This window comes from Centropristis striata, chromosome 13 (genome assembly GCF_030273125.1).
Source record: "Centropristis striata isolate RG_2023a ecotype Rhode Island chromosome 13, C.striata_1.0, whole genome shotgun sequence".
In the NCBI taxonomy this organism is placed as follows: Eukaryota; Metazoa; Chordata; class Actinopteri; order Perciformes; family Serranidae; genus Centropristis; species Centropristis striata.
In genome coordinates this window covers 14448776-14464022 of record NC_081529.1, presented here as the reverse complement: position 1 = coordinate 14464022, position 15247 = coordinate 14448776, and the positions used below count along the sequence as shown (strand labels likewise).

General features: G+C 39.3%; 1 protein-coding gene across 1 annotated transcript; it reads left to right on the top strand.

The window, feature by feature from the left end:
- Positions 1-2199: 2199 nt before the first annotated feature.
- Positions 2200-6131, top strand: hoxb2a (homeobox B2a). The gene is made up of 2 exons (XM_059347731.1): positions 2200-3087; positions 4633-6131. The coding sequence occupies exons 1-2, from the start codon at positions 2604-2606 to the stop codon at positions 5484-5486; spliced, it is 1338 nt and encodes a 445-aa protein (XP_059203714.1). The 5' UTR covers positions 2200-2603; the 3' UTR covers positions 5487-6131.
- Positions 6132-15247: the final 9116 nt, after the last annotated feature.

Genomic DNA, 15247 nt, shown 5'->3' with positions numbered 1-15247 from the left:
CGTGAAATTGTCTCTCTTCCCAACTTTTCCACATGCACACACATGCTGCTCCAATGTGTATAGTGTTGCTGTTTATGACTAAAATAAGCCCTGAGGCCTGCGCCTAAACCCGGTCACATGGGCTCCAGCCCCCCCACCCTTGGTTCTCTCTCTCCCGCACGCGCTTGAGCTGAGAGGCCTGAGAGCAGCATAAAACTTGGGACATAAATCAGGCTCCCATGAATAATGGCCGTACTTCCCTTTACATCTCCGTTGGACTAACAGACAATAAAAACACCAATAAGCAGAGATTGGATCTAATTTATTGCCTCATAAAAACAGACGGAGAGCGCGGCTCGGCTTCAGCAACGCAGCGACTGCTGAAACAGTGCAGCTATTACTATTACTACAGGCAGGTACATGTACTGATCTGGAGTCAGAAATTACAACTGGAATACTTCTTAATAAGATTATGAGGCAGATCATTTGTGAAAAAGTTATCTGTCAGATTTGAAGAGATGTTTTGCTTCTCGTGCAGTTGCCTACTACTACTACTACTACTACTCCTGATAATAACTACAATAGGTCACTAATAGAAATGTCAAAAAATATTAATTTAATTTAATAAAATTAGTTATTAAAAAAAGTAGTTAAAGAAATGGTTTTCCCTCAGTCATCCCCCCCAAAAATAAAACTGACTCCAAAATAAGATCAAAATCACAAATCCTCATCTCCAGTCGACCAGTCCACGCTGCTTCCCACTAACGTCCGTAACCAACCTTTACAAAAAAATATATTTATATTTTCCCAAATCGCCACTTAAACCGAGATGAAGAAAAGCAGAGATCAGCCGGCTGCATTGATGGTGGCGCTCAGTCAGCAGCGTGTGTATGCAGTGTTTGGTGTGTGTTCATGCAGCCTCGGCCTACTCGCTGCCTGCGCTCAATGGCCCTCACTCCCACACACATTTCTGCTTTTTTCTACTGCTTTTACAGAGTCCGGGGGCGAAACCATGTGGCATGGGAAAGAGAGGGAGAAAGGGGTGCGAGCTAAATAGTTTATATCCATTTGTCTTTTCTCTCTGAGTCCTTTTTTTTTTAACGCAACAGATAAATAGGTTATGAGCGCCTTTGCTGCGTAAAAATAACAAAACAGCAAATAGTGGTTCTAAAGGGGGAGAGATAGAGAGTGGAGGTTTTCTAGTTATTTGGGGAGAGAGGGGCTGCTGTCAGGCTCTTTGCAGGGAGTGAAAGATTGATCACCGCACCTTTTTTTTCTCCCACTCGAGGTTCTTCGCGCCCTCCCCAAAATATCCTCTGCTAAACTCCCGAGTTCCTGATCTTTATAAAAATCTACATGTGCGTCCTGTTGAGTCTGAAGGCCACTCAGCAAACTTTCACTTACAATTACTGTTCATATTATTGCTGCTGTTTTATTATCTTTACTATTAGTGGAAACAGGAGGCCTGCGTGCGCGCTCCCCTCCTGGTTCCAGTTGTACGGAGCGACCTCGCTGTGAACTCTCTCTCTCTCTCTGCGTAAACACACCGAACATTTTAACACACATACATCACACTGCAGAGAGAGGCTGAACCATGCATGGTGGCTAGCAACAACAGATTTGGAGCCTGTGTGCAGAGGCTATTTTAGTGAAATTATATTTAGAATAAACACACACACTGGAGGAAGCTGCAACAACAAATGAAAAAAAAATACAAAGGAGTCATTGCAAACAATGAAAATGGTACACTTACAAATCAACAGGCCCCCTCTCCCTGCCTCTCCTCCTTTAAATCTACATTCTGCTCTGTTAGAAGCCAATCTGCTTCATCTTCACTACCGCTGAGTAGAAATCTTCATCATCCTTTCCTCCTGAGCTGCTGCGCCATCTAAAACCCTCTTCAACTTCCCTGTGTCTAAGTTGGGGATTTTCAGCCTCTGTCACACTTTATAAGATTAATGAGCTAAGTGGAGAAAACAGTGTTTTTTTCTGGAGGAGCCATATTGTAAACGGCGCTGGCCAGCTCCGTTCACCTAATGTTAACCGTCATTACATCACCCAGAGGACCAAAAAATGTCCAAGAGATGCTCTATTGTTAGTGGTGAACACCGGGCCGTGATGCGCCGACCCGCCGCCCACACAGCGCACATGGCGACCGTCTCCTCAGACTTTACCCCCCGTTAAGACAAAACAATAGCAGCTATCCTGTGATATCGCCCCTCTTTGCCACAGCATTTGGTGGAAAAATAATAATGCTGCTTCCCACAGCCATAGCCGCCGCCAGGCCTGGTTCCCCGATTGGCTGATTCGGGTCACATGACCAGGAATTGGCTGCAATTTCGCCCCATAGTTGTTCAGTTTAGCCTACCCAGGTCCCCATACGCTAGTAATATCACCAATATACACAATTATTATATAGCCACCGCATTTACGCCATTGCGGTCGGGAGCCTACACGCGTGTGCGTTTTTTCATTTCGTTTTATTTTTTTAAGAAGCCATATTGTATTGTGTGCGTGTGTGAGCGTGCGTGTGTGTATGTGGTTTTTTTTATTTTTTTTATTTTGGGGAAGGGATTGTTTCGGGGGGTCTCGCCGTTTGAGGTTGGAGCCGGTTTCAGGGAGCTATGAATTTTGAATTTGAGAGGGAGATCGGTTTTATAAACAGCCAGCCGTCCCTAGCAGAGTGCCTGACGTCCTTCCCCGCCGTCCTGGAGTCATTTCAAACTTCATCAATCAAGGAGTCGACAGTAATTCCGCCTCCCTTCGAGCACACCATCCCCAGCCTCAGCCCCTGCACAGCCAGCCAGCCGAGACCGGCTGCTAGGAGCCAGCAGAACCGGAGAACCTCCGTCACTAATGGCCTCCAGACGCACCAGCGAGCCGCCCAGCAGCCCTGCCCGCCCGGCCAGGCCCCTGCCCCGGCTACGGCCACCCCGGCCGGTCCGCTGGCCCACGAGTTCCCCTGGATGAAAGAGAAGAAGTCCTCAAAGAAGTGCCCCAAGCCTGGGAGCAGCTCCAGCGGTGGCGGATCCATCATCCCCCCTGCCTCGTCCTCCCCATCACCGACCGCCTCCGGGTATGCTTCGGCGGCCATCGAGTCACCCACAGGTCGGTATATGCTGGGAAGCGGGAGCCAGTAGCTATGTGTTTGTGATAGGAGTGTGAGTGCTTTGCAGCCTGTGCTTTAATTTCTCTGTCTGCATCTTCATTTCACTTCAACTTCAGAAATAACCTGCCATTCATTCCACACAGCATGGATATGGTTAGATGACATTGTCTTTTGCTTTTTGTGTGTGTGTGTGTGTGTGTGTGTGTGTGTGTGTGTGTGTGTGTGTGTGTGTGTGTGTGTTGTGCAGTGCTGTGATGCTGTGTCAACAGGGAAGCCATATCTAGACCACTGCATTATGCTGCAGTGCTTTGCAATCTCTCATCATGCATTTAAATATGCACACATTAACTTCTTGCACACATAATTTGTTTTTTAGGATCAATATGTAGAATTCGGCTTCATGCTGCATGCAAAGCTTTCACAGCAGCATTTTCTTAGTCCTGCATAGCTCAAATTCACTAAATGCATTCTATCTATATAGAATTATTTATCGTGCGTAAAGACGCGCAGTTTTTTCTCTTAATCCGCCCTGAAGATGATCCCTGCTGTATCATTCTGTTCATTGGGGGGTGTCATTTCAGCACCAGCGGCAGAATCGCCCTGGCATTATATATTCATAACACAACTGAGATGGTAGCCATATTGGATGGAGGTAGGAAATATAATGGCGAGGCAAAGGGAGCGGACAAAATAAGTTGGGGTGGGTGTTGGGGGAGGGGTATAAGATACATCCATACAGGACACAGAATGCACACAATCTTTTCTTGGCTTAGGTCATTTCTGTCTTTTACACTGACCCCCATAACAGTGCACTGCATTTTTCTTTTCACTTATCCAATCACAAATTCTCACCTCGTTCATTTTAATAATTTGTTTTTTTTCTCGTAGTGCTTTCTCGCCCCGTTTCCTATGTTTTCTGATGTTATTCATAAAGCTATCCGTGGTTTTAAATATGTCTCTGACAGATACTGCCACACTGGGTTCACATCAGCATTCCCACATCTCCCTGCACATTTCCTTCCTTTCCCATGATTTATTTATTTTCCTCTCTTTGCATTTCTCTGATCACACTCTGCAGCCTCTCACAGCAGGCTCGCCGCACTCCAGGCTTTACAGAAGAGAGAAAAACCCTGTTTGGCGCTATGATCATCTGTCTTTATCAGCCTTTTCTTTGCTTTATTATTATTATTTTTTACCAGCAACAAATTGGTCCGCTCTTACAGTTATGGCTTTGGCTGCTACTGTAATTGGAAGGAGTATTTTTTATGAGACTTTTTGTGCTTTATTACTGTTTTATTACAGACAGAACAGCCGAGGGGATTTCTGCTCGATGCTGAAGCAGCTTTTATCTTGGCTGGAAATCTTGCACGCAATAACATTGTGGAGGTTTTACAAGGCTCCTATGAAATAGATCACAATTTGAAGTTTAACCGAAATAAAATTATAATAAAATAAAAAAAACGAGGATAGCTTCAAAATATTTTTACACAATAAATCCTGCTCATAAATTCTTTCTCCCTTTATTCGTCTTTGTCTCCCTGCAGACCCGAGCCAGGCGAGTCTGGATGGTGGAGGAGCCGGGTCCCGCCGGTTGCGCACCGCCTACACCAACACACAGCTGCTCGAGCTGGAGAAGGAGTTCCACTTCAACAAGTATCTATGCCGGCCCAGGAGGGTGGAGATCGCCGCTCTTTTGGATCTGACCGAGCGGCAGGTCAAAGTTTGGTTCCAGAACCGGCGCATGAAACACAAGCGCCAGACTACGCACCACCGGGACGGCGGCGGAGGCCACGAATCCAGCGACCCCGGAGGGTTCGAGCCGCTCGAAGGCGCCGATGCCTCGTCCCCGTACTCAAGCCAGCCTCTGGAAGCATCGGGCACCGGGGAGGCCACATCGGACGGCGAGCCCGGGAGCTGCAATCCATCCTCCACCGCCTACGCTATTGACAGCGGGGATAATGCACAACCCACGCCGGAGAGGGGAGGCCGATTGAGCCGTCTCGAACGCCCACCGCTGCCAGCAGCATCTGGCTCCTCCGACGCTGCTGCTGCGGTTCACCACTCTCCGCCCGTGTACACCGAGACGAACTCTGCTGACAACCCGGGCCTCCTGCAGCTCAGCGAGACCGGGTCCACAGCAGCAGCAGTGTCCGATCCGTCATTCTCTGAGCGGCAGGACTCCTCCATCACGTCAGCCTCCTCCTCTGCTGCTCCTCCTGCCGCCTCCTCCTCCTCCTCCTCATCCGCGCTCCCCGACCTGACCTTCTTTGCCGGGGACGCATGCCTGTCTCCCAGCCTGCAGAGCTCACTGGATAGTCCGGTGGATTTCTCCGAGGAGGACTTCGACTTGTTCACAAGCACACTGTGCACCATAGATCTACAGCACCTCAACTTTTGAGGCCAGCTGCAACGTTTGAATATTTAAAAAAAAAAACTAGAAATAAAAAGGGAGAAGACGGACGGGCGGGCCTGTGTGGAGGAGACTGCGGAGCACTCGAAGCTTCTCGGCAACATTCCTGAAACATTTCTGAATGAAAAAATTATGTTTTAAAATATTTTTCGTCTTCTTGCTGGTTTTAATTTTGCGGCTAAAATGTAAGAAAGATGCGAATATGTTTTATTTTTTATTATTGTTACTTTTAAACATCGAAGGGAAATTGTTTTTTTTACCACGATCGAAACGTTGTGGATTTTCTCTCCCCTTGTTCAGGTATTTATTGCCTTTTCTTGTTTTCGATCTTTTTTGTTTTAAACGATTAACCTTTCTCAGTATGTGTGGATTTGTTTCCTCTAGTGCATTCTGGTGCAGCTTCATGGATCTTAATAACTTCTCAGGAACTGTTCACGGAGTCTAGGTGCAGATAGCTGGACTGCTTTTTGAAAAATCTCAACTGAAGAATGAAATCATTCTCTCTCTGAACGAGTCAAGACGAGAGAGAAGCCCTGCTGATGACCCGAGTTTTAGACCAGTTTATTTATTGAGATTCTTTAATAGTGAAAATCCAAATTATTTATTGTACATATATTTTCATAGTGGAATAATAATAATAATAATAAAACACAAACATTGACGGTGTGGCCCATGTTGTTTTGTTGGAGGCAATGTGAATTGTGCTGAATATAATAATTATGTGAATATAATATGGCGAGCAGGTTATATATTTTATGCAATAATACGGTGCAATTTGATAATACTCAATTCGACAACATATATTTTTTTACAATTATGTGGCTGTTGTTATTTGTACTGCTGGTGGATAATATTTTAAAAATATTTTATAGGCCTACTGGAGCTATATAAAAATGATATAAAACATTTATAGGCTGCATTGCAATTAAGCACAGGCTTTATTCCCAGTTTTGTGTTTTTGTTATTGTTGTTTTTAATATGAAAGCAGTTTGTTACTATAATGAAATATTTCTAATTTAGTTTTATTTTATTCTTCTGAAAATAAGCTATATTTTGATTTTGACTCACAATTTCAACTGAATGCAGCTTCAAATTTAAATGCATGGCTCAGTCTAGTATTTTTCCCACACTATACCATATAAATATATAGGCTATTAGCCATTCCCTGGTATGGCCATGCAGTGTGTGTTTACACAGAGATAACCCTGCAGAATGAGATATTTTCCAGGGCAGATAAAAAGAGGAGAAACAGTCTGAGGCCACAGCAGGGTCATTGTATTCCCCATCACACGTTAGCTTAGCACGAGCAGCCCTGTGCCATTGAGTGGGAGCTAATGGTTAGCATTGCACTGTTGCTTTCACCATGTGACAACAGCAGAGAAACTACAATGTGTGTGAGCTATACCCACAGTGCAGCACAGCTCACATCCCCTTTGTGTATTATGAGCAAGGCTTTGCAAATTCTCTCCCACTATCCAGCTGCTAGGGTGAATATAGAACAGTTAGCTTGGCTAAAGCTCTGCCATTACTGTGTGCGTGTGTGTGTGTGTGATGCTAACTAGCTGCTCCTCCTCCCACAGAGTCAAAATGGCGCTGAAGACAAAGCAGGATGTGAACAATGAGCAGTGGCAGCCATTACAAGATGACTGGCTCAGTGTGACAGGCATGGTGTGCATGTGTGTGTGTGTGTGTGTGTGTGAGAGAGAGAGAGAGAGAGAGAGAGACTCTGCTTTATGGCTCATTCTTGTAATTATTATTATTTTTATTATCATTATTATTATTATTATTAATATAATAATAATAATAATAATAATAATAATAATAACAATCATAAGAACATAATAATAATAATAATAATAACAATCATAAGAACAATAATAATAATACATTTTATTTGTATAGCGCTTTCAAAGGTACTCAAAGACAAATTAGAAGCAAGAAACAATTTAAACTTAATACTCAATTTAAACAAAATCATAATCAACAACAACAATAAGGACAATAAAAGCAACAATCATTATAATAATAATAATAATAATAATAATAATAATAATAACATATGTATAAAGAAAAGGGGAACACATTACAGGTTAAAAGCAGATTTAAATAGGTCAGTTTTGAGGGATTGAGGGGATCATTATTATTATTATTGTTATTAAATAGTGTATTAAAAATGATGTAGCCTAAATGTTTGAAGACTAAAGCAAATTATCAAAAATATGTATTTACAATCTGCAAACCTATTGAGTCAGAGGCAATAAGAACATTGACTGGGTTGATATTGGCACACCAAACCAGTTTTCAACATAGAAAGGTGTTATTATATTATATTATAGCAGTTTCATATTTTACTTTCATTGTATTGCTATTGTGAAGAAAAGAAAATACTCTCCTGACCGTTAGAATAGTTTATATCAAAATAAATCCAGCTGAAAGGAAGATGAAAACTAAAATATTCAAATTTATAAAACAAAGAATGCACACATTTGTGGTGCATTCAGAATGCCATGAAATAAAATATTTTGTTTGAGCTAAATGTGGACACTCTTCGACCACAGACACTTCTTTATCTCATTCAAACATTACACAGACTATATATTTTTACGATTGTTAAACTGTAGCATATAATGAAATAGAATAATTCAGAGACCCACAGATATCCACTGTATGTCTGACCGATAATTACACATTAATGTTTAAACAGTGGAGTAAAGGCTGCATAACGAGCCACAGAGGCAATATCTCTTCCTGTGTGTGGTATGAAAAAACAAACAAAACTACACAGAGACTGACTCAACTTAAGTCCATGCATGCAAGCACAAGTTTTAAACTTTGCAGCTGTTGTTCTCATGGTAACCAATAGGCACAATATAGGACAACAGTGGTGTTGAATCCCATCTGAACATCAAATGTGAGTTCACATAATGAATTAATAATGTAAATATCCAAAATATACATCCGAGAAGTTAATATGGCCTACAGCTACTAACGCAAAGCATTTGTAAAGCACTTAAAAATAAAAACATACATTCAAAACTAAATAAAATCTTTCACAATAAAAATAGTATTTAAAGATATTATTATTAAATATATACTATTGCAGATATTTTACTGAACGAAGTAAACGTCATGCTATATTGAAGGAGACTTGACACTAACGACTGAGACCATAAACTCATGAGAATGTTTACTGAGGTGATAAATCAAGTGACAAGTAGGGTAATTTTTGCTATTGACTTAAACTGACTATTGACAACCAGTGTAGTTGCCCCCTGCTGCCCATTAGAAAGAATGCAGGTTTAATGCACTTCCACGTTGGTTTCACTGTTTCAGTATATTGTTACAACGATTGTTTTTAATGTTTTTGCTCATAACTAACAGTTTGGGTTGGCTGAAGCAGCTTTATAGGACAATATGTGACAAATTCACATATAACACATTCCTGAAAGATTTAAACTTCAATAGTTTAGTTTTATATGAATAACCCAGATCTTAAAAAGGCATTGGTTGCATGCTGTGTCATATTTTCTGGTATGAGATCAAGTCCCAGAATACAAAAGAAAATGTGGAAGATAGAAGAAAATCAATGTGTCCATAAAACAGTAGTGGCCCCAGTATAGAACCATGGGGAACTCCACTGATCGAAAGCACTTTTGATGAACTTGAATCCCCAATAAGGACAGAGAAAGTACTATTTCAAACATAGTAAATATCCAATACTGACAATATGATTTACTCCCACTGTTCAAGACTTTTAGTATTCTGGGTTCAGAAATGATTTAGAAACATTAACATTAGCATAAAGAATGTTTCCAGTCCTCGTGCTAAGCTTAGCTATGTTAATGAGTTGTTGGCTCCAGCCACATATTAACTGGACATAGAGCTATCAGTCCTCCTATCTAACTCCTTAATTTACTTAAAAAATGTAGACACTGTCTCAACACAAACTCAAGTCACATATTAGAGAATAAATACAATATATAGGTAAGAGACAGTACTTGAATGTAGGTTCCATATTTGGTACAAAGCTGATATCTGATGTTTTAGATCAGGAAACATGTGTGCTAATTTAGAGAATGATTTGCAATTGGTGTAATATTGGATTGGCAAGACCACATTGCACTGTGATTGGCTCTAAGCCAGGTGAAAATGACATCTGTTACACTTTGGCCACATTCTTAGGAAACAATACTGCACAACAGCACTAAAACACTATCAAGTGTGTCTTTCAAAGTTACAGACTGTTTAGAACAACATTTCTCTGGTCTCCCCAAAAGTGTTTTCTGTTTTTTTGTTTTTGTTTGCAGAGCCATGGCTAAGAGATATCAGCAATAAACATTTGAACATCTCGATAGCCACTTGATTTGGCAAATTGACTGATATGGCATTTTATCAGCATCTGCTTAAGTTTTCAATGCATCTTTTCAAAGAAGAATGAATATCTCACATTTTCATCAGCATAGTGGTGGAATGTACATTTACTCAAGTACTGTACTTAAGTATAAATTTGAGGTACTTGTACTGTACTTATGATTATTTCCATTTTATGTAACTTTTATACTTCTACTCCACTACATTTTTAAGCAAATATTGTACTTTTTACTCCACTACATATCTGACAGCTTTAGTTACTTTTCAGGTCAAAATTTAACATCAAATCAAATTAAAGTTAGAAAAAAATTAGACATTTGTTAAATTAAATCTCATAACAGTGAATTAAGTAGTAAAAATGAGTTCTACCTTGAGAAAATTATATATATATATATATATATATATATATATATGCATCAATAGGAATAATACAATAGAATATTTGGAATATATAAAAAATAGTCTGAGTGGGTCCATTCTACATAACGAGTACTTTTACTTTTTATACTTTAAGCACATTTTGATGCTGATACTTTTGTACTTTTACTTAAGTACGTTTTTAATGCAGGACTTTTACTTGTAGTGAAGTAATTCACAGTGTGGTATTAGTTACTTTTACTGAAGTAAGGGATCTTTTCCACCACTGCATCAGCAACATATTCTCATGAACAGGGGCTATTTAATATGACTTAGTCCAAACTCTTTGGAAAGTGGTTTCCTTTGTTATCCTAAAAGAAAACTTTGTTACTTGAGGTTAGGCAATAAAACCTCTTGGCTAATGTTGAAGAAGATCTGTATTCATGCTCAGAGCTGCTGGATGCAGTTACGCCAGTGACAAATAAAGAAGTTTCCAACAGGACACAAACAACAGTCTCCTGGATAAACATAAACCAACACAAGGACAGCCTGCTTACAGTTTACAGTAACTGTTTTAATGTACATATGGAAGGTGAATATTGGTTGAAGAATGATTAGAAGGAAATCCAAACCTTTCTTTTTTTTTAAAGATTCAAACCTACAAATATGATATAACCACATCAACTACTGTTTAAAATATTGCAGCTGGTTCCAGAAGACTCAACATTGTGACGTTCAGCATACACGGCACACACACACACCCTCGATCCTGTAACCATCCATCGAAGTGTATCTTGTAGGCAAAGAGATTACAGCAGAGTACATCTCTATGCTGGTAGACATATCTCCCCTTCTGAGTGTCCGTATGTGTGCATGAGGGAGATATTGTATGTGTGTGTGTGTTTGTGTGTGTTCCAGTAATCTCTCTCTCTCCTGGCTGTCACCGCCTGTCAGCCTGCTACTATGCTGTAATACACGGACTGCTCCTTTATCTCTTGCATCACCGTCACCATCACTGTTATGATTTCTACCTCTTCTGTGTGTGTGTGTGTGTGTGTGTGTGTGTATTATATTGCATAACTCAGGAATGATAGATCACCCACTTAACAGCACTGGTGAAACATGTGAGCAGTGGATTTATATCATGCCGGGCGTCAAGAGGAAACTTTACCCTCAGACATAGAGACACTGCACTGTCACTGCTCACTCTACTCAGAGACATTTATGGTGGACACACACTCGTGGTATTCTACAGAAAAAGAAGAGCTGTCTCTTCTTGGTCGGCTTGTCCTGCCTCTGTTTAGTTCTGTTGACTCAAAATTGTTTCCAAAACACAGCAAAAAGGTAAACTGAGACTCCATATTCTAATAAGGCATACTTCATAAGAAGCTGATCAGTCAGTCATATGCAGTGGTGGAAGAAGTATTCAGATCCCTTACTTTAGTAAAAGTACTAATACCACACTGTGAAATTACTCCACTACAAGTAAAAGTCCTGCATTCAGAACTTGCAGAAGTAAAAGTACAAAAGTATCAGCATTGAAATGTACTTAAAGTATCAAAAGTAAAAGTACTCGTCATGCAGAATGAACCCACTCAGATTGTTAAATATATTCTAAAGATATTATTAGATTATTTTTATTGATGCATTTATGCCAGCAGCATTTTCATTTTGTAAAGATATGGCTATTTTAACTACTTAATATACTGTGGTTTAATTAAAGAAAAAAAAGTTTAATCACATTAAATGTATTTAATCATGTTTTTTATGTTAAATCTCGACCTCAAGAGTAATTAAAGCTCTCAGCTAAATGTAGTGGGGTAGTAGTATAAAATGGAAATACTCAAGTAAAGTTCACATACCTAAAATTTTTTTTTACTTAAGTACAGTACTTGAGTAAATGTGCTTAGTTACATTCCACCACTGGTCATATGCTTTAAAAACATAATACCAATTTTTGCATTACCCCATCGTGAAAAAATCCCCAAAAATCCTGACAACGTTTTAACAACTTCTTCACAGACTATTCACTAACTTATTCCAGACTATCACATGGGGATGACATGCAAACTCTTCACAGAAAGCCTCTTGCTGTGATGTATCAATGCTAACCACTCCACCACCGTGCAACCCCACATTTATAATTTAAGAATATTTGTTAACAATACTAATACTATAAAGTAGGACATCCATCAATGCATTACCAGCATTTATATCAGCATTATTAGTCTACCTAATAGACAAGTTTTCCACAGCCTGCTTACCAAAAAGTTGTCTTTTTGCAGTTGGGCCATACGGAAAAAAACAGCCATAATATAGCTTGTCTTTGTAAGCAACGTTGCAAGCTCCGTTTGTAGTCAGTTAGCATCCTCTGGACACTGTAGAAACAATGACAGGTGGAAAACAGGAGGTGAGGTGACAGTTTAAGAAAGTACTCTTATGGTGGATGGCTCAACAACACAAGACTTTGACCCTGGAAACCAGTGGTGGAATATAAGTACACTACAATATAGCCAATGATGGGAAGTAACTAAGTAAATTTATTTAAGGACTGTACTAAGTAAAATTCTGAGGTACTTGTACTTTACTTGAGTATCTCCATTTTATGTAACTTCTACTTCATCTATACTTCTACTTCACTACATTTTAAGGTAAATATTGTACTTTTTACTCCACTACATTTAGCTGACAGCTTTAGTTACTTTTCACATGAAAATCATGATACATTTAAAGTGATAAGATGGTTTTTTTTATTAAATCTAATAACAATATATTAAGTAGTTAAAATGAGACTTATCTTGAGGAAATTAAATTGCTGCTTACACAAATGCATCAATACAAATAATCTAATAATATATTTTGAATATAGTGTTAGGAAACAATCTGAGTGGGTCCATTCTTCATACCGAGTACTTTTACTTTTGAACCATTAAGTACATTTTAATGCTGATACTTTTATACTTTTACTTCAGTAAGTTTTGAATGCAGGACTTTTACTTGTAGTAGAGTAATTTCACAGTGTTGAAATAGTACTTTTACTAAAGTAAGATACTTCTTCCACCACTGCTGGAGACCAGTGTTTGTGTCCTGTTTCTAACAAAAACAGTCAACGTAGAGTTATTTTTAACTTTTCTAAAGTGTCACAATGTCTTTTCATAAACGGTAGTAGATCCGTTTTGAAATGGTCATATGTTTAAAATTGTGGCTATGTCACTGCAGAACTATGTACACAGTTTGTTTCACACACACACACACACAAGTAAGATGTGGAAACAACACTGAGAGAGGACTTTTCACTAAACCAGGAGACATCTTGTGTCCAGCCCTTAAACTTTTAAAACAAAAAATATTTACATATTCAGAGATGCTGGATTTTCATTGAGGGAGAATAAGAAAATGTAATTCTAATGATTTTTAATTAGCTAATTGAATTAATCAGATGCATTATTATTCAGAACTGAGTATTTATATATGTCTTAAAACATGCCTCGAAGGGGGCTATAAATATTTGTTAACCATAAATAAAGCCATTAAAATTCAAATTGTGACACTGTTCTGTTTCATCAATCACACACCCTAATGTCTTGCCTTCAGGGGAAATCCCCAGTTCGCTTTAAATGACGTGCTTGTCATCGAATGACGTCTGAAACCATCTTTCCAACACAACTTGACTTTTGGTGCCAGCTCCTGTTATGGATTTTGTTTTCCAATGTGAATAGCAGCAATCTCAGCTAATCACCGTGCTGTCACAAGACTTCAGTGATATCATCTTTTGCGTCAATGAACCTTTTTTTCAGTTACCAAACACAGGAGCGTCAGTTCTTTGTCAATTGCCGTAGTTTTGCAGGCTGTAATATTGACAGTATCTATCTAAAAATCACAGGTTTGTGAACACGACAAAGACAATATATGCCGTTTGTACTGGAAGCAAAATATGATCTATATATTGGTTTTAGACTGTCCTCTGCCCTCCATCTTGCTGACGTAATCGTAATGATCGACAGCGACAGTGAAGCAAAGTTTAAATGGTGGATATCACACTTAGGGGCAGAGGGAAGGGACGTGGATGGGTCGAACAAACGGTGGAATTTCACCCAGGAGAACCTGTTTTTTGTAGCTACTGTGTGGAAACAAAAGTAAACGACTGTTTATGTAACTTACAATTTTTACATAACTTCCGTGGCTAACGTCTCCCTCGTACATTTCCAGCATTTACGTACATTTTTTTTACTGTTTAAACTCTGAGATACTGTCAGCCACAAAATGCTCATATGGGTCATTTTGACAAACGATCATATGTGTTGTTATGGGCGGTAATAACCAGTGGTGGAATGTAACTAAATACATTTACTCAAGTACTGTACTTAAGCACATTTTGAGGTATTTGTACTTTGAGTATCTCTATTTAATGTAACTTTATAATTCTACTCTTACTTGTAGTTTATACTCCACTACATTTTACTGACAGCTTTAGTTACTTTTTTAGGTCAAGATTTAAATAAAACATGATCAATTTAAATTTAGAAAGATTAGGCTTTTTTTTTTTTTTAATGAAAGCTTATAACAGTATAACAGTCTGCTTACATAAATGCATCAATATTAATAAACTAATAACACATTTAGAATAAATATAACAATCTGAGGGGATCCATTCTGCATAACTACTCTTACTTTTGATACTTTTTTCCACAACTGGTAATAACAAACGGTCTATTCTGTTGTTTAGGTTGTCATGCAAGTAAAGATTTTCTCTGACCAATCAGTGGTCTGCGGTGTTGTAACTTTATCTTCTAGAACTGTGTACTATAGAAAACTTTTGTACTGGAAAGCGAACTACAAGTGAGTCAAGTTAGATCATACCGTACCATGCAGTGGACATGCAGCGTTTGTGGAGGCAGGGTGATGCAGTCAGAGGAGTCTGTGGCTGCAGGCCTGCAGCAAATCTTTGAGTGTGACCATTTGGAACAGGTGCAACTACTCCAACTTCCAAAGTTTCAAGCATGCTGAACCTTTAAAGCTGC

Excerpts from the sequence above, each read along its gene's own strand:
- hoxb2a (XM_059347731.1), top strand. The coding sequence starts at position 2,604 with ATGAATTTTGAATTTGAGAGGGAGATCGGTTTTATAAACAGCCAGCCG. Across the intron at positions 3,088-4,632 it reads GGCCATCGAGTCACCCACAG|ACCCGAGCCAGGCGAGTCTG; the intron begins GTCGGTATATGC and ends GTCTCCCTGCAG.